We start from the raw sequence: 24,335 nt of genomic DNA, 5'->3' as shown, positions 1-24,335 counted from the left end.
TTTGCTCTCCTAATAGCATTTCCTCCTTTTTTCTACAGGTCCAGCTGCACAGCGCCAGGTCCAGAATGGGCCATCTCCAGATGAGATGGAAGCACAGAGAAGGTGAGTTAACCAGTTATGGTAGAGTTCTATTTTGTAACTTGGATGAGCGTGCAGCCTTTGCTCACCCAGCACTGGTCTTTTCACTTGTACCTGTTTTAAGCTGATTCTGAGTTTTCTGTAATTATTGCTAATCATTCTGTAATGACTTCTAAAGGGTGAAGTGAACTGAAGCTCTAGGTAAATTCTTTGCTCAGAGCCAAGGGATGCTCAGAGTTAAATACAAAACATGTTTAAAAGCAGTTTGCAGAGTGTGTGTTTCTCAAGCACATTAAGAGAGTCTCACCCTATCCTGTTCCACATCACCTGCTGGCAGCTGTCAGTCATATTGCCCAGGCAGCATCTGATGGACCTGACACACTCACAGTAACAGCTTAGACCCATTTCGAGTAGGGCTACGCCCTATATCATAGACTGTTCCATTAATGAATGTTTTGCACTAAACCAGGATAGCAAATGGAAGTGCACAGTCATACACTTCACCTTTCCACGTACACCACCCTTTGTGCCATTATTACACATGGGCTTTTCTCTAGCTCCTGGGAGTGGCCTCATTGATGTCAAGGGGAAGATGGACAGGGATGTCTTGACTTATAATGCCTGTCTCTATAATCAAATTATGAGGCCCATCTCATTTCAGCTTTGCTGATTCAGCCTAGATTCCTGTAGCACAGTACAAACCCCAGTAGTAGCTTCCTTCCTTATGTGTAAGACACACCTATCCCATTCTGGAGAAAATCTTCTAGACTGACCAGTAGTCCACTCTGTCAGAGTTGTGATCTGTCTGCCTGGTATTGGTGGTGTCCACCCCAGGAGCACTGCTTAGCCAGACTTGTGTTTACTTGAAGTACAGGCTTGTGCACACACAAATAAAGCACCTTTGTTCCCCATATTCCCACGCAATGCAAGTGTGTTTCTGCTACTGTATGGGAATCACTGGAGAATATTCAGCTGTAACACGTGTAAGCTGGTGAGCCTCACTTCATCAGGAGTGTGCTGGAATACAGAAATCAGCAGGGCCCGTGGCTGTGCCAGGTTTAGTGCCTGGCATGGCTTAAATAAAGTGTCTGCCTTTACTTCTGTAATGAGAGGAGGATCAGCAAGGGCAGTTAGCCCTCCAGAGGACTTGGCCCAGTGTTTGTTTCAGAGAGTAAATAGCTTTGTAAGGATTTCAGTGGAAGCAGACCTGCAAGGGCAGTTCAGCACCAATGATGTAGGAAGTTTGTCTGATACCACAGGTGCTCAGTGGGCTCTGCCTTCGTTTGTAGGTGCAACCTGTGAGGCAAGGTCCCCCTGTGCAGGGTACAGGGACTGTGGTGACCCTGTGGCTTCTGTAGCTTAATATCCCATGCTCCTGGAGCTGCAGAGTCGAAGTGTTGCAATATATCATTTGCACTGATGCTCCAGGGCTATCATTCTGACTGGTCCCTACACAGAAGCCTGTATAGGTCATTTAATGACCTGTGTAAGGTCATTTAAGCCCTTTCACAGGCTGTGGTGTGTAAGGAGTCTCTCCCCTTCTAAAAACCGGAAAGAAAGTGGTTTCCTGCACTGTTACGAATAACACTGAATGGCCTGAGATTTGGTAGGGATTTACATATGAATATTAAATAGGTCAGCAGGTAATAATGCTTTTTTTTTTAAATTTGTGAGATTTACTTTGGGGTAGCAGAGGTGTTGCACAGGACACAGGAGAGCTCCTGCTCACCCCGAGGTGGGGGGGTGCCTCCTGTCCCCACTGCCTGGCTGAAAGGCCTGACCCAGCTCTTCCCTCAACCATTGGAAATCACTGAGACTTCAGACTGTTACTCAGACTTCAAATGTTGGTGCATTTAAAGTGTGAACATCTTAGCTACATTAGAGGAAATAAAAATACTGGGTTTAATTTAGAAAATGTGAGTTTTCTAAATTAAAAAGCGGTAAAAAGCTTTTTGGGTAGGTTTTATTAGACTGCTACAGGGCACACGGTTCTGGGAAAGCTTCTTGTGCTCCACTGGACTGCAATAAACTATGCCAGTAGATGCACTTAGATATTACTGTGCCTGCACTGGAGGATTTTCAGCTGTAATTATGCTGATGCAATCTTTAAGCATAGAGCAGACCTAATTTTAGGCCTAGCTTTTTTTGAACATCTTATAAGCAGGCAAGGAAATGAAGTTATTGTAACTACCCTGAAAATTTGTGTGTTTAAACTGTTTTTTAGAGACCTTTACACAAGTGTTAAATATATTTTTAAGTCAGAGTGCAGTTTGTTCCCTCTTGTACTCCACTCCTTGCATACTCTTTGCCTTGTGCAATCTCAGGCTTTATTTAGTTCCACTGGAATAAATTTGACTTTATAAGAGTGCAAGAACTTCTCCTTTTAGCACTTGTGGGAGGGTGCATTTAGCATGTATAAACAGCTTCTGCCCAAGGCAGACAGGGCTGGCGTGAACCCCAAATGACTTCAAATGGCTGTGGCTGACCCTTGTTTTGGGGAGCATCCCACACCTTTGCAGCAGCTCTCATGACTTGGAGACGACTTACCCCTATTTCTTTCCTGGTCTGTCAGGCTGGAGTTTTCCAAGTCTGTCTTGCAGTTAAACCTAGAATTTCCTTGAGATTTAACAAGGAAAATGTATGTGTCAAGTTTTCTTCATCATCAAAGGGGACAGTCTGCTTAGGTAATTCTTAGTACACGTGTTTACAATTGACATTTCAGCAGTGTGACTGATGCTGTTGAATATGTGTCCAGCCCATAACTAACAAATGTGAGCCAAGACATGTAATGAAGTAAAGATTTCTATTTATTTGGTTTAAAGCATCATAGCTTAAATAAAACCAGTTGAACCTGCCAACTAAGGCTGTTCCTCAAAACTGTTTCCCCTTTACACATATAATAGTTTTCTCAGCTGCCTGTAATGGTTTTCCAGAATTTGCCAGTGGTCAATGGATTGCATGTCCTGAATGTAAAATCAGTTTAGGATTGATCCCTCCACAGCAAATAATTGTGGATTTTCCTGTTGCATCACATTCTGCGATCTATTGAATTAAAACTGAAATAATTGTTTGGTAAATTAGGAAATTTTTTTTCCTTAAATAATGTAACTTTTTTTTATTCATATTTTTCTAAAAAATCTTCTCTTTGTGTGTAAGAAGATAGAATTGCTTACAATTGCAGACTACGGAACGTTCAAGTGGAAATGTGACAGGGAGGTCTCTCTAAAATACTGTGTCAGGAGTCAAAATAGAAGTGCTGCCTAAAGTTAAGCTCGCTTTGCTGTGCAGACCATGAAGTAAAGTTGTTAAAGAGAAACCTCTAGGCAGTTAAGACTGGCCCAAATGTATGTGGAGCAAATTCAAGGCAAACTTGGTCTAGAAATCATGGGAGAAAGTGAAAATAAACCTTACTACCAAGTGCTGCAGAAAGGTCGTTTCAGAGTTGTGTTTTAGTATTGCTGAAATCTTTGATCCGTATCCACGAGCACGGTAAAAAGCCTGGCAAGCAGTCTGGGTTTTAGCTCTCAGTCTTTGTGACAGGAGGAATGCCGGGGAGGGTTTGTGGCGGGGGTCAGTGAGAGCTCTTCCTGCACAAGTGCTAAAGCTGACGAGAGAAGACCTCTGCTGATGGACCCTGGGAACTGCACGTCTCTGCACAGCAGCCCCTGGGGAAAGGCTTGGCACCGCACTTCTCTGTGGGGCACCAGAAGCAGCAGCTCCTGAGGAGAAAAGTGCCCAAAAAAGCAGCATTGCGGTGTTGGGGGTCTGTGTTTGTGATGGAAATGCGGGCGCTGTGGTCCCTGTGGCCACGCTGAGCCTCACAGGGGTGGCAGTGCTGGGGCACGCAGTGTCAGGCTGTCAGCTGGGCCATGCAGCTGGGCAAAGCAGGTGTTGTGCATGAACATGCAGACAGGCTTCCTGGTGTTCTCATTGTGACTACAAGTCCTTTGGGCTCACAATCCGTAAAAGACTCAAGACTGTAATTTTACATGAGACACCCCATACTCTTCCCTTGCAATGAACGTGCACTTGAGGTTAATGATACGTGTGGTTGCTGTCCTGTCCTGTCCCGGGCCTGGGGCCTGCAGAGCCCGCTGAGGGGTTATCTGAAATGGCTCAGCCAGCCCCCACAGTTCCCGCAGGTGCAGGACAACGTCCCAGCTACATTTGCCCAACACGTGCAACAGCACCACTGCGGCCAGGGCAAGTGAAATGAAAGCCACCTCCATCTCATGGAACAGCACTTCTTTGAGGAGCTGGCTCACAGCGCACGAGGACATAGAGGACATACAGCTCGAGCGCTTCTCAGTGTGTTAAGCATTTACTCGGAATAATAAGGAATACATAATGACTGAGGGTTTTTTTATTACTGTTTCAGACAAGTGATGGAGCAACAGCAACAGCGCCAGGAATCTCTGGAAAGAAGAACCTCTACCACAGGCACGTATCAAACCAAGCGGATAAGAATCTCCCTCTCTCTCTGCTTTTCTCCTGGAGTGTTGTGTGGTGCTATGCAAGAGCTGGACTGATAAAAGTGGTTATAGTTATGATTAGATTTGAAAGCATTTTCAGCTAGAGACTTCCATGCATTTGGTCATGGGTGGGGTGTTTCAGAGGCTCAGGTCATGGGGCATGAGAGTGGAGCTGGGCAGGTTTTGTGCTTGGAAAAACTCATACATCTGAGGGGGATTTCAGGCATACCAAGGGCTCTAATTCTTCCACATCCATGAGGAGAGCAGACAGCACAGCCATTCCAAGAGGGACTTTGTTTTGCCAGGGGATGTCAGCGCAGAGGGCTGGGCATGCTAGGTCAGACACTCCCCATTGCACTGCAGCACAAAGCTAACTACAGTGCAGAGGAAAATACAGCTCTGGATGCTATCAGTGGGGATTTTGTGGTCATGAAGTGAAGAGTCTTTGGTGAGCTTAATGGAAAAAAAAATATATATATATTTAATGAGCTTAGGAAAAATCTTCTATAGCATATTAAGTTACACAAGGCTGAGAGAAAAGATGACAGGAATAGCTTATAACTATGAAGTGTGGCTTTGCCTCTGCGGAAGAAGGCAGCAAGCGAGCCAAGATGGCCATCTTGTGTTTGGACTTTTGTTTTGGGGGAGTTTTTTCACCTAATTTTACCACATAAGTGAAACATTTTTCCTCAGCTGTTACAACTTTTAGTTATTTTTGACTTGAAACCAACTAAGACACAGATACATGCCTTAGCCAGTGACAGAAGTTGCTGCACTGCGGGCAGAGATCATTGTGTGCTACTCTGCATAGGAAATACAGCCAAAATCCTGCCTCAGCATCTGCAGAGAGAAGGATGTGGCTCTAGGGGGGTTCTGGCTGTCATCTCTATGGCTACAAGGTGGCCACCGCTGTGTTCATCAAGTCCCTTGCAGCTGCCCCTAGTGAAAGTGATGCTTGTGGTCCTGCCTTAGATTCACGTGAGGCTTGAGGAGCCTCATTGGCACTGGAGCATACAGCCTGTCCTGTGCTGCCAGGGTCCTACTCTGCACAGCCCTCTTGTATTGCCGAGGGTTGGAAACCCCCAAGTTGGTGCCTGCACCATCTCCTCTTTGCTTTAAGTTTCTGTTTGCATTTACGTTGTGGTTCCTTTTTCTTAATTCCGCTTTGCCTTGGTTTCGTTCCTTGCTATGTACCCATCTTACTCTTTTCGTTTGTCTTTTCTGTTCTTTTAGTTTCCACCCTTCAGATAAGCGTGTGCTCTCAGCCCCAGTTTCCTGCCCCTGCCCGCAGCAGCTGCGGTGCTCCTTCTCCCAGTGCTGTGCCCCCCCACACGCCTCATGCCAGCGCTGTCTCTTTGGCTCCTGCTCGTCAGTCCTCTCTCAGATCCCCACGCAGAGCCAAAGAGCCCCCACAGCTCCTGCACAGGCATTCGGCCTCCGAGCTACCAACAGCCCCAGGTTCCTCTCCTCCAGCCTGGCCAAACTGCAGGACTGTGATGCCAGGCATCAGGCGAACTTCGCTGTCGCCACCACCTCCCCATCCTTCCAGCTTTCCCTTCGCCTCTTGCCAGCCTCTCAGGCGTTCTTCTCTTTGCTTCTCGCCTCTGTCTTCTGCTTGCTCCACCACAAATGCACCACATCTGCAGAGGGGTGACATCCTGCAGCCATGTGGTCCTACCGTCCTGCCCATGATTCCTGTCCTACCTGACAGGGTCAAGGGACCCACAGATAAAGCAGGCCAGGAGACCGCAGCAAATGTACCTCTGAATGGCCGCCCTGAAGAACAAATTGCTTTAGGCTCCTCTGGGACCCAGGTGAAAAACGTGGATAGGTCCTTCTTTCCACACATAGGAGCTGCACCCTCCTCCCCATTGCCCACCGTTGCCAGCCCGCCCAGCTCCTTTGGCCAGGCTCCCTCCCCATCCTCCCATCCGTCACCTCGTCCTGCACAGCAGTGGTATCCCCCCATGTCACGCTGTCTTCCATTGCCTTCCCCTTACGCTGCTGTGTCTGAGGTGACTATGCCCAGGAGGAGCCCTCCTTACATGACTTCATCAGCCATTGCCCACTTGAGTAAGTACTGATTTTGAATGAGTTGCAACCTGTATAAAGCCTTAGCTTTCAGCTGTCTAGAAAGCCCTGTTGGCACTGCTCAAAAGAGGACTGAGAGACCCAAGGCTGTTCCTGCTGTGCATGATTTCGAAGCAGAGTAGTACTGAAATCACTCAGGACTGGTCCAGGGACCTTCTGAGCTAAAAGCAAGGCAAAAAGCAAGACTTACAGGACCAGGGCCCCATAGCTGGGTTCTTGCAGTGCATACATTTACCATGCTAGCCCAGAAGGAGATTTTTTTCATTCAGCAGAGTCAAATTGGGTTTGGCAGCAAGCTTTGTTTGCACAAAACCTATTTTCAGCTGGTCCAAGTGTAGTGGATGGGCTCTTCTGAAGCTGGAGGTCAGGCCCGCGGTAGATTTGTTGTGGCAATATTGGTAAAGGTTGTGATTTTTATTCCTAAGTGGCATTTCTGCTACCAGCAAAAGATATAGCAAGGGTTTTGTTATAGTTACCTAGTAGCCCTTTGCTTGTGTAGTTTATTTTGTTCTAGAAACTCTCTTCTTGGTATAAACTGCATTTTTAGATGAGGGCTTGTCACTGCAACTATTCCAGCAAACCTTTTTAATTGCAAGCACATCAAGAGCTTGGGTCTGTCACTTTGCATATGGTCTTGATTTCTGGCACTCATGTGAAGCCTGCAGAGTTAGAACAGTTACAAGTAATGCCTATTTGCAATTCAGATCATACGTTTTGCGACTTGGATCCATTCCTGTTTATAACCACATATAATGATTAAATGATGTGCCTAGAAAAGGAAGAAAATGGAGCCATTTCCTTTCACTTTCTGCTAAAAATATTACTGCAACCACTGGAGGCTCAGTCATTCAGCTGATATAAAGTCCTTGAAATCCACTTAGTTCAATAAAGTTATTTTAGACTCACATCAGTCCATTATTTTGATTCTGTTCAATTTTTGCCTCAGGCTAGCCTCTAATTAGGTGGGTGTAGTTTTGCAATTACAATTAACTGTACCCACAATGAATTACTAGCTATTATGTTCGTGAACCAAGGAGGGTTTGAAACGTTTAAAGTATTTCTAATAGCAGTTATGGTTCATTTCAAGAGTGGAATCAGGAGTGTGAAATAATGGCAGAAGTAACCACAGAAATAAACCAGCATTTTAAGTAAAACTAGATAAGAAGAAAACCAGGCTGCTGAAGCTGAATACAGTTTCCAAATGTTCCTTAGTCAAAACCTGCCTGTCTGTCAAAGTTACATTCACCAAACAATTGAACCTGTGATTGTGTTTCAAGAGCAGCCTGCTGTGAGACAGCATATCACAGGGAAATGCCCTCAGGGAGCTGTATCTGTTCAACTGACCCATTACAGACAGGCACAACACCGCAGTGGTGTTACCACCATCAGCCCCTCCAGCAGGCTGGTGCTTTGAAGAGCTGTGCTGAACCGTGGGGAGCTTGGAACTGGACTCCTCCCCTTGTTATTTTGCAAGACTGACCAAGGCCACACACCTTCTGTTCATCAGAAAGGGGATGTGCCGCTGCAGCCCACAGTTCTGGGGAAAAGCTGATTTTAACCCAAGTCAATGGAGTTGGCTGATGTAGTTTATTATCTCCTTGTAGAAAGTTATGAAAGTAGCAAAAGAAAGTGCTGCTTATGAATTAGGAAGTCTGGTCTGCATTTTGATTTTTGGCACAGAATAAAACACCAGCCCAGGCAGGGTGAAGAGGAGGGAGAAGGCTAGCTTGTCAGCGACAGGGTCTCACAGGAGGACACAATCACAGCTTATTGACCATGGATGTAACGACCATTTCCCATTCTTATGCATGGCTGGTGCTTCCTCACGTTGCTTACTTGTTGTGCAGTCAGGTCATGGCCTTGGGAGCAGGAACGTGACCTTGTGTACAGGCTGGAGAGACCACGCTTCAAGTCTAATTCACATTCTCTGCATTTCAGGCCAAGCACTTCCACCTGGTCATCCCAGTGGTGCTGCTGTGATCCCTGCTTCGTCCGGGGGGCCCCCACCTCCGCCACCCCCCCCAGTCCCTCCGCCACCCATGGGAGCTGCGCCCCCACCACCGCCCCCACTGCCGGCAGGCGCTGGCCAAGGGGCTGGCACTGAAGATGGGTCAGTGTCAGGGTTCGCAGCGGCTCTGGCTGGTGCCAAACTAAGGAGAGTTCAACGGGTAAGGAGGTGGCACTGGGACTCCCCAGTGAGCTTTCCCCCCCTGAGGGAAAGCCTGGCACAACTTGCATTAATGGTCTGCAAATCCAGCATGAAACATGCTTCAGCTGACCATTAGGGAACTTTTAAATATGAGTTTGTAGTGCAAATAAAGCTGAGTTGGTAGAATTCCTGCTCTTCAGAAAATATTAATTAGCTGTGAGTTCTCATGTTGCCAGGCTTTCATTACTCCTGCGAGGTCTGCCATTGGTGTATCTGATATGATTTTAGTCATTGTAAGTGATTAAAACTGCACTGTGCTTACAAAAATGAGTGCAGACACCTGAGGCCTCTCTTCAATAGATGCCCACTGAGGTAAAGTTGCATAACCATGCATGAACATAATCATGAGCAAACAGGACTGTGGGCTTTTTCATCATTTGCCCATGTAGCTGCCTCACCCAGATTGTTCCTGGGTGTAGTCAAGTCCATGTCGGTTGTCTTCCCAAGGCAGAATATATCCTATCTCTGGTTCTGGGTTGTGATTGTGATCACTGTTTCACTGTTCTTAATAATTAGGAAAACTAATCATTAAGGGCGTGGCTGTGCATGAAACTTCTCATTAATTCTATTGATTTCTGTCTTAAGCCAGAAGATGGTTCAGGAGGGTCCAGCCCCAGTGGGGTCTCTAAGAGCGATGCCAATCGAACAAGTAGCGGAGGAGGCGGAGGAGGACTAATGGAAGAAATGAATAAATTACTGGCAAAAAGGTTTGTACTTAGACTTCATGTGAGCACTAGCATGAGCTCTGCTGCAAATTGTGGGTATAGGTGCTGTCATTTGTGGTTGGTAATGGGTCACTTTGGTGCTCCTTTGCAATCTGTCGGGTCCTGCATAGATGTTAGTCACCAGCATCACCTGGTCTTTGGTATGAAATTGTAGGTGTTGCAGCAAGGGCATCTGGTAGAGTTTACCTGCTGTAGCAAATCCTGTAGTGTGGTAGCCCTTCTAAGGGTGATGTCCTGGTCATTCGGAAGGAATTCTGCATATGGGCTGTGGATGCAATCCTTTGGAAAGCATTAAATAAATACAAAACGCTGGAAAAAGTTGCCAGCAGTGTAAAATACCAAATAGGTATTTTTTTTTCTTTTTGGAATTAAAATAGTTTAATAGTCTATGCTAGTCATTTGTTGGTTCAACTTCTGATCTATTTCATGCTACCACATACCAAGATTGACCTTGCTGAACTGGAAGATATCTGTAAGCAAAGCTAGATTGGGTACTACAAACTGTGATAACTAGCTCTGTTGAAGCAAGCAAGTTAAATGAACATCTTATATGCTTGGATATAGAAATCCTACAAATTTCTGTGGTTCTAGTCTAAAATGGACCCAGGCAGGGCTTTCAGCAGTGGGATCTGGTGTCTTCAAGCATTGAGGGCCGAGTCTGCTCTGTGTTTTAACAAAAGCACCTGCACTGCTGTGAGCACCGTGCTGCCTCTGCTCGGAAAATGTGAGCTGCAAATCCTCTCCCAGCAAGTTGGCAGCAATAGAATTGTCTCCTAAATTTTGGGTCGCAAAGCCATGGAAGTCATTGGAAATGCACAAGTGTCAGTCAAGGGTGCAATCTGGGCATGTGATACCAAGAGCACTTCTTTTGGCTGCCAATCTGTTTTTATGCATGATGAAGGGAAAGAACCTGATGCTGTGTTTCGGGTTGCTCTTACCAAGCTGGCAGCTGGGAGGTTAAAATGTTGTTTGATAAACCAAGCTTGTTCAGTACAGAAATCACTGTGTGATGATCAGGACATCTCAAGGGCCCTTTTCTGAGAAAAAACCCAAACACGTGCTCAGGAACAGGGAATGTGGCTAATGCTGGGGAAGTAACAGAGAAAGACTTCTGAGGGCTTTTTAGATTTAGTGACCCCTGTGAGAGCAGCCCTTCGCTTCAGGGCTGAAGTGCAAGGAGAATAATGAACTATCTCACTAAACGCTACTGTTTCTAACCCAGTTTAGTTAGAGGACATAAATCTAACACTGGTCTCTCATCCAGAGCAAGTCTCCAGTTTGTAACCATTATAATATTTTTCCTCAGAACTATCAACTAAATATTCTAGAAAGACTGTAAAATTATTACTGAGCTAATAAAATTACTCATGTAGTTGAATACGTGGAAGTAATTCCCACAGAGCACCGTGTCCTACAAACACAAGCATGTGCTTCACTTCTCTTTTTGTCAAATTTACATCAAATAGTCCAATTTGTCTATCCAGTGAGTCTTTACTTCTGCCAATGATATGAAGAAAAATCCTTAGACAAACTTGTGGTAGTGTTTTGAAACTCAGAAGACTTTCTGAGTGCCACTTGGGAATTTTTTGGTTTTCTGTGACATTAATTTTGTCCATCTCAGAATCAAAACTAAATGAAAAATCTGTCATACTTGAGTTTAAAAAAAAATCTGCTAAGGTTAGCATCTGCAAGTGGATGAGGATAAGGGTCATTTCAACCAAAATCCATGTGGAGACTAGAGCTGCACTTTCCTTAATTGTCTAAAATGGAAAATTGGATGTCTAAAGAATCAGTACCTGACACACTTGAGTGCTGTTTAGACCCTACATATGGCTTGAAGATCAAGAATTTGTGAAGGTTTTTTCTTCAGCCAGTGTGGTTTAACATCAAAAATTTTTACAATATGTTCTTCACATATAAACAACCACTGTCTTCCAATTGCTCCAGTGGGTGGATTGTCACTTGCATTTTGAGGAGTTGTGCCTCACCTCAGCAAGCAGGACAGAGTGAGGGTCTCAGGTCCTCTCTCAGCTTGTGCAGGCACTGTCCTGGGACTGCAGGGCTCAGAAGCTCTGATGCCTTTCAGTTGGATTTGAGACAGCAATAGTCTCTTATCACTCACCAGAGGCACTTGAAAACCCAGGCTGGTGCACTCATGTTTCTTAACTCCTGGTCTCCAGCCAGAGCTTTCCCACCCTGGGAGGGCAGGGGTCTTGGCTGAGCAGAAATGATGCTCTCTCTTTCCCAGTAAGGCTAGGCCTGTGAGCATTGCCAAAGCCCTTTTTTGGGAGGGATGGGAGTGAGGGTATGTAGAATGGGTGACAAAAAGATAAGGGAGCTGCCCAAGAGCAGTGTCATCCCTGCAATACACACCTGAACCACTTGGGGGGGTTGGATGGGTCCTCAAAAAAGGTTTGGGTAAAACCCAAACCACCTGCAAGGTTTGGGTTGTTCCTCCCATGTAGGACATGTAAGCCACTTCTTCCTGAGCCCTAGAGAGAAGCCATCCCTTTCTCGCCCAGTTTAACACCTAGCTGTGCTTCCTTCCTCTGCTTGGGCACATTTCCTTATGCTCTGCACCCTGTGTTCCCCTGTTAAACCTCACCTCAAAATACCACACCCTCCCTGAGATGTATCACCAAGGTCTGGACTCCTCACCTCCACCCCAGTCCTATGCAACTCAATACATCCAGCCTTAGTTACATTCTCTAGGATGAACTAAGTAAATAGTAACTCCCACCAGAGCCTGAATCAGCCTTCCCATGTGGAGGATGTGTTTCCAGAGGGCTGACTGTGTGTCCTATCTCGTGTTCCTTTGCAAAGGAGGAAAGCAGCGTCGCAGTCAGACAAGCCAGCTGACAAAAAGGAAGAGGAAAGCCAAAACGTAAGTGAAAGAGTCCTTGCTGTTGTACTTTTGCAAATATGATATGCTGCCTTGAAAGCCCAAGTCCATGTACATTCACTGTGTATGGCAGGCAATGACAAGCAGTGCTGATCCAGGAATAGATTCTCATACTCAGGCAGAAGCGATGTGTAACTGTTTCCATCCTTTTTGGGAACAGCACCCTTTGAAGAAGAATTGCTACCTTGTTCATAGGTGAGGTATTGTCCAGACCAGGCTAACAGGTGCTTTTTCATGGTCTGAATCGAGTGTTATAGGGCACAGTATGTTCTTGCATCTTCAGAAGATGCCATGAACTTTGTGGCAAGTACACTTAAGTCCTTTTCTTATTTTAAACGGATCATCAGCCATGCAGTGTAACTTTGGATTGCCATCCTCCCTGCAAAGCAAGAATCAGCTCACTGCAGACCCCAGAGGGCACAGAAAACATGGTGTGGGGATGGGAAGCAGTTTATTAACCACTAGGTCATTCAAATTTAAAATATGCTTTCATAATACTTGAACTAAAATGAGATAGAATTTGGAGCTTTGATTCATTTCTATTTTAAGTCTGTCTGTCTGGTGTCCACAAAAGCACTTAAAGACTTTTCATTCGACTTGGTCTTTACACTGAATTTGATGCAGGAATTTTGAGTTCAACATGCAGATTAAAACACTTTTTTTTAACCTGCTGAACTGACAATAAAGCCTGGGGGATCATTCCAGTGTCAGGAGAGTCCAGGATTTATGCTGCCCCTTCCCATGTGGTACTTTTCTGGGTTGCATTCCTGTGGCTAATCCGTATGCCCATGAAGGTTCTCTGCCCTGGCTGCAAGTTCCTAAAGCGTTGTGTGTGCCTCGTGTCACCTATGCAGAGCTATTCCCTCCAAAGACAAGGTAACAGCTGCTCAGTGGGAACACCGGTCAGAAAATGCAGGTCTCACCCCCATCTCAAAGGTTTGTGGCAAGAGTGGGAATAAGCACTTGTGCTGTTTAAGGAGAAAAGCAGCTATTTTTTGTATGTTCCTTGAGGGGTGCTTCAAGCATGGCATTTGCCTATTAAACTTGTCATGCTGCTATGCAACAGTTACTCTTAATCTTGCCCCAGAGCTAGTTTTGAGGCATACACTCAGAGGTGAGTGGCACCATTTAGCTTCTAACTGGGCTTCTGCCCCTTGTTACCTCTCCTTGAAGGTCTGCATTAGTTTATATCCCCAATCAAACTTTGTGATAATACTAAATTGTTTAGAAGGATGTTTTAGAGAACCTCTGTTAATGAGTACCTTGAGTAGACTTTGTGGAGGGGGTATCTTGTGTCAAACTCAGTGCAATTCTGTTTTATAATGCACAATTAATGCTTTGCCTGAGTGTGCTCTGAAGGCTGCTAAATAGTATTGACATATCAAAAGTATAAGTTAATGTTTTCTGATCTGTCACACATAAATCCCAGGGGAAAAGAGTCCAGATCTATGGTGTAGTGTTTGATCTTGGACTTCGGAGAAGTACTGGTTGATTTGGTTACATTCTTTTAGCACCCGGACTACCTTTACTGGTACCAGTGGCTGTCCTGGGCTAAAGGGCTGGGATGTGACCTACTGTTCCTTCAGATGGCTCAGTTTCCATACCAAAGAGAGTTTCTAAATGTGGGAAGCGGGTGGTTTGTATTGAGACAGCAGCAGCCACCACTTCAGAGTTGGTAATTCAGGCAGATTTGGTATAGAGGGATGGGAGTGAGTCAGAGGAATTGTGAAAATGTGTCTGTGTTAGCAAAAAAATTCACAGGATGTATTTTGCCAAGCTAAAGGGAGAGAAAGGTTAAAGATTAAATGGGCTTGAGACGTACCTGGCAGCAGTGCCTGTTGGACATGCCTGGAGGAAACCTGTTTTGCACCATCTGTGCTGCCAGTCTCCAGAGTAGGACTCGGCACTTCACCTCCAGAATTAAGTAATAACCTGTTTTTCTTTTTGTAGGATGATGCTAGCACCTCTCCTTCACCCAGCACACGAGGTCCCTCCCAGCAGCAGCAAAATTCGTCAGGTATCAAAGCAAACTACTAGTGGTTTAGTTGTCTCTTTAATCTAGTCCTCTGTGTCACCTTTAGACTGGGTTCATTGTCTTACTTCTGAGCACAGCAGCAGTAACTAAAAGAAAAAAATCCCTAATACCTATTGTTTTACAAACTCTACTCAGCAAGAAGTGCTGATTTTATGTTCTTCTTTGTGGTCAAGAAAATTACAGTACAGCAAATTTAGTTAAAGGGGTGCATACATGTAGCTGAGGATCTGAGTCCTCAACACCTGAATATTCTAAGAGAAAGAAGTGGTTTATTTTACTTGTGGTAGTGTAGCTGTCCTGTTTACAGAGAAGGGGTTTGGGTCTCAAACCTTTACCCTTCCTTCACATAGTAAGTCTGATCCTGAGAGTTACTAGATGAAACTAAGAAGCCCCCAAAAGATGTTTTCTTATGATGAGTTGAAATCATTGTATCCGAGTAGATAAGCTGCAAGCCAGTCAAATTCACCCTTGTGTCAGCCTTGGCTGTCATACATGCTAAAAGAAATCTCTCCCAAGGGAATGAGTATTTAACCGTTCCAGCTTCCTTTTGGAACAAAGCCATGATTTACATGTTTTGCAAGGGAAGGGGAGTGAGCCAGCAGAAAGGTGTGCATGTAAATAAGGAATGAGATCTAGAGATTTCCTGGGAGCACCCATAATTCTTTGAAAGAGCTTATTAGGAGCTCAGAGAGGAGCAAATCCTTCTGCATAATGTGTGTTATTCAAGTCTCTGAAGCAGTTCCCTTTATTTAAGACTACTTGCATAAGAGGAGATTGGGATGACAGTGTTTTCAGTCACAGGGTTTACATAGTGCAGCTTTTGGGAATGTTCTGCGAGATAGAAATGTAGACAACATTTCATAAACTATGGAGATTTGCATATTGGGGGTCTCTGCCTTTTTTAGATACGCTCACATTTTTTGCCAATTCTGCAGACAAAAAACCCCCAGATTTTTTTAAACTTAAAATATAAAGAAGTATTGTACTGAATAAAATAAGCCTTGTGGCTTGTATTTCTTAATAGAACTGATTTGTGCTTTTTCTCCTGCTGCTCCAGTTCCATATGTTTTTAGCATTGTTTAACTTTCTGGTCCCTAATTACAGGGATCACTAAACAGATATTTTGCCAATGCTTTCTCAGTAATGGAGGCAGGCACACACATTCAGCACTCCTGCTTTGATGGATCTTTCTACCTCACTCGTGCTCACTGAATGAAAGGAGCCGTATAAAACAACGTCCTTCAGGGGTTCTGTATTGTTAGGGGAAAGACAATAAATGGTAACTTTTCATTTCTGTTTTCTAGACTCTGGGAAGAAGCCATGGGAAAGGAGCAATTCTGTTGAAAAGCCCGTATCTTCATTACTTTCTAGGTGAGCTGCACGGGGTGTCCCTGTGGCTGGCTAGCAGTCGGGATGGTCATGCTGTCCCCGTGGCACATGCACAACTCATGTCTTGTTTCATTCCATTGCTGTAGAAATCCATCAGTGGCGAAGAGCTGTGAAGCTAAGAGCCCCACACAATCCCACGTGTCTTCTAGGTACTGGCTAACAGCCCGGCGTCTTAACTGTCTTGGCTTGTCCTTTGGCTAATCCCATCATTCAGTACTAATGCGTCTTCTGTCACCTCTTTTACTCATTCTCTTACAATCTGCTTTATCGCTGCACAAAGGGTGAAGGTAGAGTGTATCATGTCAAAGGCTTATTTCATAGAAACAGCCTCCTGCCATGCCACACAGAGAGCAGGGCTTGGAGCATCTTCTTGTAGCATGTTCAGGGTGACCCTGCCATAGAGGAAGTGTTCATTGTCCAACCTCTGCAGAAATTCAAGAGCAAAGGCAGAAATGATGTGAAGAGCCTACAGCTAGGAGAAGGGCAGGTATTCCTCCATCCATTCAACTGCAGTTGCTGCATGAGAAAGTAGAGCAAAGTTTGGTGCAGTAAGCTAACAACACTGAGCTGTAAAAAGGCCCAGCCACAGACAGGACGTTCAGAAATACAGAATACAAAACCTGGTAGGCATCAAAAGCCAAGGAGCCTGCAGGAGGACTCTACAAGTCCTTGCTCACAGAGATCAAGATGAAGTTTGATGTCAGGACAGCTGAAGACAATCTTCCTTCCAGTGCAGGTCCAGGAGCACCCAGTACTACTGCAGTACTGGACACTGAGATAGATGGTAAGATGAAGAAAGAGGTAGAACACAAGACTTCTATATGTTCAGCATTCAGTGCAAGGAGATGCCCCTTATTTTACACTGCTATATATACAATAGTGCTGATAGTCTGAGGAAAGGAAGTTGCCAGTGGCAACTATCCACGTGCACTTGCTGCCGTGTTAAAGATGCTGGAACATGTCCTGCCCAGAGGCATGTACCAGTGCTATGAGGTCAAAATATAGTCTCTCCAGCTCTCCTAAAAACCACCAGGACACATTGCTTCTAGGAAATACCAATAGATATAGAAAGACCATTCCTTCTCCTTGCAAATGGGAATGAAACGTGGGCTATTGAAAGCAGCCATCAGGTTTTTGCCAGCTATCTTCTGCAATGTCACTCCATCCTGGCAGGAGGAGTTCAGTAGGAAAATATCCTTTCCTAGTTTAACCTTGGAGTAGTGATCAGTCTTTGCTTGCTCGAATGACTTCTGTGGGGGGAAGCAGGGCAGGTTTCTAAAACTCTCAGCAGTGACTTGTTTCCATTCCTGTTCGGTTTGATGGCATTTGTATCTGTCTGACCTCCCAGCTTAGCTGTGAGGTGGTAGGAGACATATTTTTCCCAAGAAAGGGCTGTGAGACCAAGCATACCCTCAGGAGCTTCAGAATCTCTGCCAGCCCCCAGTTTGGGTCCAAAGATGATGGCAAAGATGGCAAATTTATTTTAAGCCTTTTCTATGAATTACACACTGTGGTTAATTTTTGAAATGTTTTGGAGTTACTGATTAAAAGAGGAAGCCAAGCAGCTTCTGCTTCCTTCCTTTACTTTATTGGCCATCACGAGAGTTCAGCCCACTGACTAATACCGCCTGGAAGACTGATAACACTCAAGGATATCAGCCATTAAGGGCAGATTGGTTTTGCTTCTGGGTCAAGAAAAAGTGCCTGTGCTGCACAGTGCTAACAACAATCTCCACTTGAGTCCATCAGGCTTTCCAAAGAAAGGATTACTAGGTGGTTATTCTTCCTACAATATTTTTCTAATCTGTGTTCTACTACTGCTTTAGCATGCAGTTAAGGTCTAGGTAGACAGGATAGGGTTGCTGTACAGAAAAGAGACTGTGAGAGAAGACCAGACATCTAGCTTACACATTGCAAATGCTTAATAAAACACACTGTTTAACAGGCTTTATCCCCTGAAGACATCTCAGCATTTTCTAGCCTGAAATCAAGACTCCAAGCACACACAAAAAAAAAAACCCAAAGCAAATTAAGTTTCAGTGTCATCTTTGTGGTCCTTCCAGTAAGTCTGCAATAGAAGGCGGCAGCATCTTTGAGGGTCAGGCTGTGAAACAGGAGCTGTGCTGCTCTCCAGCAATTGCCAAACCCTCTTGAAAGGCACAAGAGGGAGCCTCCAGTTCAGTGCTCAAACGTGGGCACTCCTGCTCTGGAGGTGGATGATATCCACCCCATCAGGTGAGCATAGCTTAGCATGCACTGCAAGGAACTAACTGGCTTTTTTTTGTCCTCTTCTTCCATTTCTCAAGGATGAAGCCAGTGAGCAGCAGCAATGATGTGGCTATGGATGCCTTAGATTTCGATCGAATGAAACAGGTGAGTGAGAAGGTCTTTTGCACTTAGGAGGTTTGACGAGCTACCCATTCTCCCCCATGCATGCGCTGTACAAGCAAAACAGCTGTTCAGTCTTCTGATTTCCTCTATAACTAGGTGCTTAGAGAAGGGCCAGCTGGTGAGCAGCGAGAGAGCACAATCTCACTGCTGTTTGATCAAGATGTCTGTAGAGAAATGTGCAAATAAATATGCCAGCATCTTCTGCGTCCTTGGCCTGGGAGTGCAGACGTGGCTGTTAGTAGCTGTAGGCTCTGAGCGGCAGCGGAGGCGGGGGACAAGCACAACCGTGTTAAACTTGCATTTTCTTCCACCGGTTAGAAGGAGATTCTGAGCAGCTGACTTGTGTTTTGTCTCATCAGGAAATATTGGAGGAAGTTGTAAGAGAGTTACACAAAGTGAAAGAGGAGATAATTGATGGTAAGAAAGAGAAAAATTATTATTTTTCTCATCTTTCTGACTAATTTCCCATAGATAAGATGGTAGGAACTGCAGAGAGTTCCCTGGTGTTTTCAGACTTCTCTGAGCAGCTCTGATTTATATACACTCTTGAAGAACAAGCATCTACCTTATCTAAGCTCTGATCATGACATTGTGTTTACATCTTTTATTGACAAACACTTTCACTCCCAACTTGTGAGAAATCCACTGGACGGTGTTTCTCACAGGTGGGAAGGGACCTGCCTGTAGCCTGTGGCATGTCAATTTATCACAATCAGGGAGTGTGAAATCGCTTGTAACTAGCCCTCCACACAGGTCCCAGATGAGGAGGAGACAAAGGTACCAAACTGAAAATCCTTCCCAAGCATCTTCTGTAGGCTTCCTATGCTATTTCAGACCTTTCCTCGATTACAGCTTTCCAAATAGCCACATGTTTCTATTATTCATTGTAAAGTACGACATCTGGACTGAATGTATCAGTAATTTTTTATAAATTGCTCTGCAATATATAACTAAATGTCTGTTTTAGGGCCATTACTGAAATACACAGCAAAATACCTATTTGAAGCCCACATTAGGGCATATGAAGGTGCATGCACACACTCTGCACTGCCCAACCTAGATTCACACAGAAGGGGAAAAAGAGAAGACTGTAAAACAGCTAGAATCCATTCCCTGTCCCCTTGCCCTCGACCCGTGCACTCACAAAACTTCAGAGCAGTTTGCAGTTGAGGACACCCTCGCCCGTACGCTACTGCCCCAGCAGCTTGGCCCTCAGAGCCTCCCCAGTTCATTCCAGTGCAAAATAAGACATTGACATGAACCACAGATGCAACTTCTTAAACCAGTGCTGCAGTTTGCAAGCAAACAGCTGACTGCTTACCCTTACTCATCCTTTTACCCTCCACTCATCCTTTTACCAGCGTGTACTTTCTGCAACCTCTATACACAGCATTTTCTGTCACACTGGGTATAACATTATGCACTAACCTTTTGGTTTGGTTTTCTAGCCATACGGCAGGAGTTGAGTAGGATCAGTACAACATAATGATTGCAAAGCATTTGGACGGTACCAAGAATGCTAGGAAGATCGGATCATTTCTAAGTGTACCAAGGTCATGCAAGATGGTGAGAGAGGACACCGGCACTGTCTTTGTTCTTATACCCTTTTTATTAGCAGACTCAGCACACTTTGAAGCTTGCTGCTGCCTTGGATTTGCTTCATTTTAAAAGTCTTAATCTAAAGAATATTGAATTTTAAATTTCTGGATTTTTTAGATTTCATCTGACACTGCACATTGGATTTGTCAGCCTTTTTTGTATTTTGTATTTGCTTATTTAAATGTATTACCTTTCTTTTTAGCAGTAGATAAGAACACACGTGAACCATTTGCTTTTGATAGATGACTTCAAAGTAATTTTATTAGTAGTCTGCAATGTAAATGAAGATCCTTTGCCAACAGAAATGTATTGTGGCATCACCAGAAGAAACAGAGACATGTTAGTTGTCAGCCAACAAGTTCTTTGTCTCAGAGTTATCACAATATTAAAAAATGGTACGTCAGTGCATCACAGTATCTGTGTTCATATTGGTAATAAACTGTTTATTGTCCACATGGCCCTGCCTGCCTTTGTTTCATTCATCCTTTGTGTTCCTGCACTTCGTATCACCTGTGTTGACCTCAAGAGGAAGGTGACCAAGACTCATCAGGGGGTGGGGGCTCTGCCTGCCAACAGAACGCAAAAAGACAGCCTGAGCATCTTACAGCTACTGGGGTGGCTGCTTTTGCAGAGAGATGTCTCTCACCTGCCTCGCCCTCCTTGTGCTGCAGCTGAGCACCACTTCCAGCAGTCAGGATGCAGCAACCTCAGCAACTTCTCACTGAAGCCAGTGAAGGACACTGGCTTAGGGCTCTTCTTAGGCCACCATTAACTGTCCCACTGAATCTTCTGTCATTGAAAGCAAGCGGGTCCCATCTGCTGCACTCCAAAGGGTTTCCAGTAGATAAAATGGGGCTCTTTATGCAGAGCAAGGCTACTGAAGGCGTTAGGAGGGTGCCAGCACAATCTTGGGAATTTCTGCTTAACTGTGTTTGGGGAAAGCTTTGCTTGACAGCAGTCCTGATACCATCTTCTTGGTAAGATTGTGCAAAAGGCAAGAGATTTGAGATCAGCTATTAACATCTGTCAGGTATTTTCCAAGCCCCTTCAGGCCTTCACGAAGATTTTGTTTTAAAAGCTGAGCCCCGGGAATGGTTTTGGGAGCAGAAACTGGTGCTGGCAGGAGAGCCTGCGATTGCCCCTTGCTCACATCCCCCAGAGCTCATGGAGCATGGCAGCAGGCAGTGGGGACTGCCTGCCAGCCACAAGAACCAGGAGAAGAGGTGGGCTGGGGGCATTCTTTACAATTAGTAGTAAAATGTTGCCCACTTTGGCTAGAAGAGTGTGGGGTTGTCCTCCAGCACTCTTCAAAGCAACACCTATCTGTCTTACAGGAAATACTCGGGGGTTTTCCTCTCCTTTTTTTTTTTCCTTCATAATGTGGTTCTGCCATAGATTCAGTGTGGCTATTCTGTGGAATAAACATGGGAGAAATGGGAGAAATTTGAGTTTAATGCCACTGCAAGCTCCAGATGGAGCCTGATACCTGTGGGCTGCTTAGTGCCAGCAAAAGGCTAGAGCTGGCTTGAACAGTGGGGTAAGATGTCCACATGGGAACAAGATCAGGCTAACGCATCACAGCACGTCAACCCCTGGACAGCAAGAAAGAGCCTTTTCAGTATGAAAAACACAGACACATATCAGTAACAGCAAAGATTATACTGCTCTGTGGCATAAATCTCACACAGTAGCTCATGCATTTCTTAATTATAAACCCATTTAATGGCATACCTGACAATGGCAAGTACTTTTCAAAATTGCTGCCTCTCAGGTGATCACAGCCATTCCGTGAAACTCTCCCATAATCTTAATTGAGCTTCAGGAAGTTGGGGCCTGGCACAGTTCATGTTTTCTTTAGGAATGTGGCATTATGCCTAAGGTCAGTAATCACTGTGTTGTAATTCGGGCTGAGCGCACAGCCTGGATACGGTGGCGTGCCCTCTGTTAGCAGCAGCCGCCTGCTGTAAGCGAGTTTTTCTTACTTTCTTACCTTTGTGGGCCTCATACAATTAAGATGTAATAAGCTGAAACTTGCACAGGGCCCCTGAATATCTGTAGGAGCAAGGTGTGTGAGGGAGAAGGGGAAGCCTGGCCCACAGGAGCCAGGGAACAGTCCTGGTATCACAAGCGCTTTGCTCGCTCCCAGCTGGCAGTTCCAGCAGTGGGGATGCACAGGGTGGCTTATTTGCAGTAGTATAGTTTTGTTATAATGGAGAATAAAACTATACATGGTAGTTTTATTATCATTTCCTACAATGTGTAGGTTTAGTATAATGTACTTTTAACCCAGGCCTGTCCCCCCACACTGACAACATAAACCCCTTCTGCTGGCATTACCGGCAGCATCAACGACAAGTGCCCACGGGCAGGACCACAGCCTTCTCCAGCAGCACCCACACATTGAAACTCAGCCTGCACGCCTCATCTGGAAGCACCAAGCTTCCAGCCACTTCAGATTGCCTCTGAGAGGGAGACCTCAGAACATTAGTGCTGTGGGGCTGCTGGGGCAAAGCAGGCTGGGGCTGCGATGGAAATACTGGTGGGAGGCAGCAGATTACCAGGCTACACTTGTAATCTATAGACCACATAACTATTGCATGATGCGTTCACCTAAGTAAGGGAACTACAGAAAGGTCACTCTCCACAGAGGAAAAGGACAACAGTCAGATTGAAAAAGATAGTATAATCTTTATTATGGTTTTTATATTAACCTTCTAAGTTGGCCAAGAGAGTTGAGGAAGAGGTTATTAAGGACACGGGAAGTTGAGTATGTGATCACCAAGTGAAACAACAATAAAAAACTGAAGCTCCCTGACACAAGCACTGATACGAAGAAGTTAATGGAGGTTTCCACGTCCTTAAGGAGAAGAGGGGCTCCTTTTCAATGGGGAACATGCTTAAGACATAATGTCATCATTTTAATAAAGTCTTAGGCATGTTCTCCATTGAAAAACCAGTGAAATCTGAAGTGTCAGAAAAAGTGCCTTGTTCTTTTTTTCCAGAAGGACAACCCATGCACCAAAATAATATCTGTGAATGCACTGGTATTCAGCCCCTGCATCACAAAGGATCTTGCACCATTGAGCAAACATGGCTATTGACCCAGATGCCAAAAAAAAAAAAAAAGAGTTGGAAAGGGAAATGGATGAGGAGGAACCCAAATTGCAGCAGCCTTGACGTGCCAGGCTAGCAATCGTACAGGCTGAGTCACAGGATCCAGTGCTTAGGAGAAAGGAATAAAACTGTATGTATTGAGAAAATCAGGCTTCCCAGGTCTAACAGCATACTTGGAGGGACCAATGAGAATCCACAATAATGCTCTTTGTTACAGACACAGATTTCCAGAAGAAAACAAAAAGGTCATACTGTTGGAAAGTTAGAGTGCAAGACAATGTTTATAAACCTTTCTTTTAATCATTTAGTAAGGACAGAAATAAGTTGTCATATTTCTAGAGCCAAGTGAAGATGTTAGATTGCATTTGAACTCCTGACTCCAAGGATATTGTTCTGCTTGGAGAAAGGTATGGTGAATAAGGCTTTTGGTCATACAGAATTATTGAGGATAGCCAGTTTATAGGTGGAGAGGACAGGCAGGAAGATTTAACTATTCCAGTGGCTAGAAATAAGAGATGAAAGTTAATGTCAACAGCACAAAGACACACAGTGAGAGAAACAATCCCCCTAACACCATCAGAGATGGCTTTCATATAACTGGAGTGTTACCTGTTTCCCAAATTTCACGTTGAAGCTCCTTGAATGAGATGTAAAAAGTTACAATTATTCTGAAAGCAGTTAGGAAGAAATACCACTGTAGTGTCTCCATGTCTTCACTGACACTAACTCCTATTTCATAAAAAGGGGTATAATGTAAAGACCATGAAAGATGATCAGAAATATTAACAGCCTTGGTAAGCACCAGGTAAAGCTAGAACCTTCTTACTCCCAGAAGGACATACAGTAAGGAAAAGTATGAAAAACATGAAGTTATGGATACTGTTGAAAAGGTGAGAAAGGACTACCCAGTTCCAAGAGTACATCCATCCTGATGCTCAGGCAGCGAGCAGAAGACTAAAGGAAGGATTTGTCCATACCAAAGTTCAGCTCTGCTACACTGAGTAACAGATAACTAAGAATAGAAATGGATTCAGAAAAGGTTTAGACAAAGTCCTGGAATAAAGGTCAAAGAGCAGCTACTAAAATAATGACCCAAACGTACAAAAATATACACATATCCCATTGCCTATACAAAATCTCTGCTACCAGCCATTATCAGATACTAGGTTAGACAAGACTTTGAGTAAAGGCACCTTTGCATTTGCTAGAAAGTATCGTTTACTGCTGCATGCCAGTCCTCCCTGTTTTCACAGTCAGAAGCACCCAGAGTATCTCCATCTCATTTGGCATGAAGAGAAACCAGTCCTGCACTACACTACGCACGTGCATG

General features: G+C 44.7%; 1 protein-coding gene across 1 annotated transcript in view; it reads left to right on the top strand.

Annotated features, from left to right (window-relative positions):
• Window positions 1-20,337, top strand: part of EVL (Enah/Vasp-like) — a gene marked incomplete at its 5' end in the record, with an annotated part of 150,131 nt that extends 129,794 nt beyond the window's left edge. Inside the window, 12 exons of the mRNA XM_084270708.1 lie at window positions 39-102; window positions 4,457-4,518; window positions 5,784-6,623; window positions 8,580-8,809; window positions 9,436-9,557; window positions 12,399-12,459; window positions 14,428-14,494; window positions 15,817-15,883; window positions 15,988-16,050; window positions 18,208-18,274; window positions 18,652-18,709; window positions 19,741-20,337. Of these exons, the coding sequence (XP_084126834.1) occupies window positions 39-102; window positions 4,457-4,518; window positions 5,784-6,623; window positions 8,580-8,809; window positions 9,436-9,557; window positions 12,399-12,459; window positions 14,428-14,494; window positions 15,817-15,883; window positions 15,988-16,050; window positions 18,208-18,274; window positions 18,652-18,709; window positions 19,741-19,778 (1,739 nt within the window). The 3' untranslated portion in view covers window positions 19,779-20,337. The remainder of the gene's footprint in view (window positions 1-38; window positions 103-4,456; window positions 4,519-5,783; window positions 6,624-8,579; window positions 8,810-9,435; window positions 9,558-12,398; window positions 12,460-14,427; window positions 14,495-15,816; window positions 15,884-15,987; window positions 16,051-18,207; window positions 18,275-18,651; window positions 18,710-19,740) is intronic.
• Window positions 20,338-24,335: the final 3,998 nt, after the last annotated feature.

Source organism: Gallinula chloropus, assembly GCF_964237585.1.
Source record: "Gallinula chloropus genome assembly, chromosome: 14".
NCBI classification, from domain to species: Eukaryota; Metazoa; Chordata; class Aves; order Gruiformes; family Rallidae; genus Gallinula; species Gallinula chloropus.
Note: the sequence above shows the minus strand (reverse complement) of the source record. Positions and strands in the feature narration are given on the sequence as shown.